This window comes from Phycomyces blakesleeanus (genome assembly GCF_001638985.1).
Source record: "Phycomyces blakesleeanus NRRL 1555(-) unplaced genomic scaffold PHYBLscaffold_15, whole genome shotgun sequence".
Classification (NCBI taxonomy): domain Eukaryota; kingdom Fungi; phylum Mucoromycota; class Mucoromycetes; order Mucorales; family Phycomycetaceae; genus Phycomyces; species Phycomyces blakesleeanus.
The window spans coordinates 1,262,391-1,265,459 of record NW_017265148.1 but is presented as its reverse complement, the minus strand read 5'-3'; the positions used below and the strand labels follow the sequence as shown (position 1 = coordinate 1,265,459).

The 3,069-nt window shown below is 42.2% G+C and overlaps 2 protein-coding genes across 2 annotated transcripts; one reads left to right on the top strand and one right to left on the bottom strand.

Annotated features, from left to right (window-relative positions):
* Positions 1-7: 7 nt before the first annotated feature.
* On the top strand, positions 8-392 carry PHYBLDRAFT_147603 (hypothetical protein; the record flags this gene model as incomplete). Its single annotated transcript, XM_018431912.1, has 2 exons — positions 8-13; positions 108-392. 2 exons carry the CDS (start codon positions 8-10, stop codon positions 390-392), a joined length of 291 nt encoding a protein of 96 aa, XP_018289884.1.
* Positions 393-573: 181 nt separating this feature from the next.
* PHYBLDRAFT_182117 (hypothetical protein) lies at positions 574-2,988 on the bottom strand (the record flags this gene model as incomplete). Its single annotated transcript, XM_018438566.1, has 8 exons — positions 2,126-2,988; positions 1,739-1,852; positions 1,614-1,644; positions 1,434-1,526; positions 1,336-1,373; positions 1,087-1,250; positions 952-1,007; positions 574-867 (listed from the first exon to the last, which is right to left on the bottom strand). The coding sequence occupies exons 1-8, from the start codon at positions 2,146-2,148 to the stop codon at positions 574-576; spliced, it is 813 nt and encodes a 270-aa protein (XP_018289883.1). The 5' UTR covers positions 2,149-2,988.
* Between the last annotated feature and the right edge of the window lie 81 nt (positions 2,989-3,069).

Sequence of the window (3,069 nt, the reverse complement as noted above, 5' to 3'; positions counted from 1 at the left end):
ATATCATATGATCGTGTACACCCCGAGTATTCGAGACTAGTTCTTTAAAAATTCTGGTTCCTAGACACGATAGTGCACTGTATCCCATAATCGCTTTTATCCACTAGTATGTCAATCAATGTCAACGGTTTTTTGTCGGCGTCAATTCTACAAAGTCGAGTTCTCAAAAATGTGATATACTGTCCCCTGTTCTGTACAACTTTGTTTTCGAACCTTTGCTCCGCCTACCAGCCGCCGATAGCTCTCTTCCAGGATTTGGTCTATCCACCGACGACCACACTGACCAGCCCTCACCACCACCAGTCAAATACTTGGCTTACGCGGATGACACTCTCATATTTCCTAAGTCACCTTCTGACCTTGGCACTTTACACAGACATCTGGATACTTAAGAATTTCAAATGCACGAATTAACATACACAAGACACAAGCCTTTTCCTTGTCCGGTGCCTCACTATCAGAGTGGCGCACACACCTACGGCAAAAGCTTATTACCTTATGACATGATCGTACTTATCCAGCTTCTCTCAAGTACTTAGGGTTTCCATTGATATCATTTGTCACACAAAGAGATCAATTCTGTACCTCACTTCCGAATACAGTCAAATCGTCTTGTAGCATGCGCCTGTAGTGATTACGCTCGGTCATATGTCGAGCTACTGTCGTGAACACGTTGATTCTCTCCTGTGTTTGGCATGCTCTTCGAATAAAAACTGTCCTCAAAAGGTTCTTCGACAAACTCTGTTCCATTTTAGGCCGTTTCCTCCGGCGGAATATGCTCTCTATGGCGATCCTGTCTTCTATGTTTTCAGAAACTGCAAAAAGGCTTAGGCGTGTTGGACTCGCAGATTCAACCGAAAGTACTGACTATGCAATAGCTACAACCGATTCTTGACAACTAAACATCGGCATCCTTTGTCACCCCTTGAATAAAGCACTTTCTCGATCCACACAAGTCCTTTGGGGACCCTCGCCTTCATTTGTTGGTTGCAAACTGCGAATCACATCTTTAAGGACAAAGAATGGTGCACTTTCCACTCTCATGTGTGCTATGGACTCTATCACATGAAACTTTTCTCTTCTCACTTTGAGCTGCACCACTTGTCTTTCTCTGAAGCTGCTGGATGGTGTAACCTACACAGCTTCTTCTGCACCTAACACCTCTGGTTGGAAGCGCATTAATGCTTCTGGTGCATTTATGTTTGATTAGAGCCTCTAAGCTATCCCCTCCCAAACGCAAGTTCAACGGCCTAAATTGTCATGTCTGATAGATAGGGTGTTTCAGGATATAGAAAATACAGCTACTGAGCTCACGCCTTTCCTTTGGCGCGCTACATTGCCTCCCAATGACCACCCTGAGTTGCAACTGCTAGCTAATCCTTTGATAATAAATCACAAGCTATTAGTTTTACTCCTCCCTTTGCAAGCTAAACAATGGCGTTCATTTTGGGGCTTTCCACTCCCATTACACCTCCCGCAACATATGCTATCGTTCTATACTCAACTCCTTGTCGTGTCAGTACACCCTATACAACCGTGCTCCGACCATATTTGTCACTAAAAAGTGTCCCATTTGCTTGTCTGAGGTAGACACTCTCTCTCGTGTCCTCTACCAGTGCCCACAGAAGTGGACAGTATGGGAAGCTACCCTGAAAATAATAATAATTTGGACTGTCCCCATTGACATTTGATATTCATCCCACAATCTTCTCTCTGGAAATCCTTGACCACCCACTACCTGTCTTCCATGTTCGGCCATGTCAAATTATTAGCAGCAGCACCTTGGCCCTGTGGTGCACTCACTGAAGCTTTATCTTCGACATCCGGTCTTTTCACATCTCCTCGATTAATTCTAAAATAGACACCATTGTTTCGCACATCTTCTCTGACTTGGATTTAAAATACACTTTCCTTGGGCTTTTATTTCTAAATCTTAAAACCCCTCAGAAAACTCCAAAAACATTTGTATTTCTTTCTTAACACACAATAAATATCAGGACTAGTTCCTCAATACCAAAAAAAAACCAAAGCAGCATGGAAAGGTACTCGACACTGTGAATAAGGTTCTAGATACGAGAAAAGACGGAAGCTCGGTCAGTAGCAATAGTACTAACACGATTCTTACTCTTCCCTGAAAACCAAGTGCATTGCAAAAAAAAATACCCTGAACTGTACAATGGTAGCCCAAAACAAACCATCACAAATGCACCAGTGCGCAGCTAGTATCTATCTGGTAGCAGTCTTCCTATTCATTCCTCAGACTACAGACAGTCAGCAGCGGAGAACTGAGCCCTGAGCCCTGAGCACATAAACGAAGATAACGTTGGTAAAAGGGGTTATTTGGCCAAGTAATAGTTCATGAAGCTCCCAGCTAATATTAGTACCAAATCCAGGTAATACTCTAAGATACTGCATCAATTATGAAACACTAAATGATGTGACCCGCAAAGACTAGTTCCCCTTACCACATATTGATGATCTATTAGACAGGGCGATTTATCCCAAATATTTCTTGACACTAGATCTCAAGTACGGCTATTGACAGATTCCCACGAGCCCAGGCGACATATGTAATACTACATTTTCCACGGAGAAGAGTCTTTTTGAATTCCTCGTAATGCCATTAGGCGTTACTAACTGCCCAGCCATTTCACAATGCCTCATACAGCAAATCTTTTATTAGCTGGATTTCACTACCATTTGCATTGACGATGAGTTGACTTATTACGCAACCGAAACAGAATATATGGTACACATCTCAAAGATTCTAAATACACTAGTGAAATGAAACCTCAAGATCAGTATCAAGAAGTGCCAATTATTAGTCACAGAAGCCGAGTCTTTCGGGTATTAGGTGTCTGGCAATGGTATCGGACTAGATCCTTCCAAGACTTGCCCAAGCCTACTACGATTTAGGAACTACAGATGTTTTTAGACATTTGTAACTTCTATCATCTTTTTTTTCTGCAAATATTTCTGTAATAGCCACTCAAGAATACCGCTTGTTAAAGAAAGAAGGTGTTTGGACGTGGGACGAGAATAACAATGCTTTCAAAATATCGAAAGAAA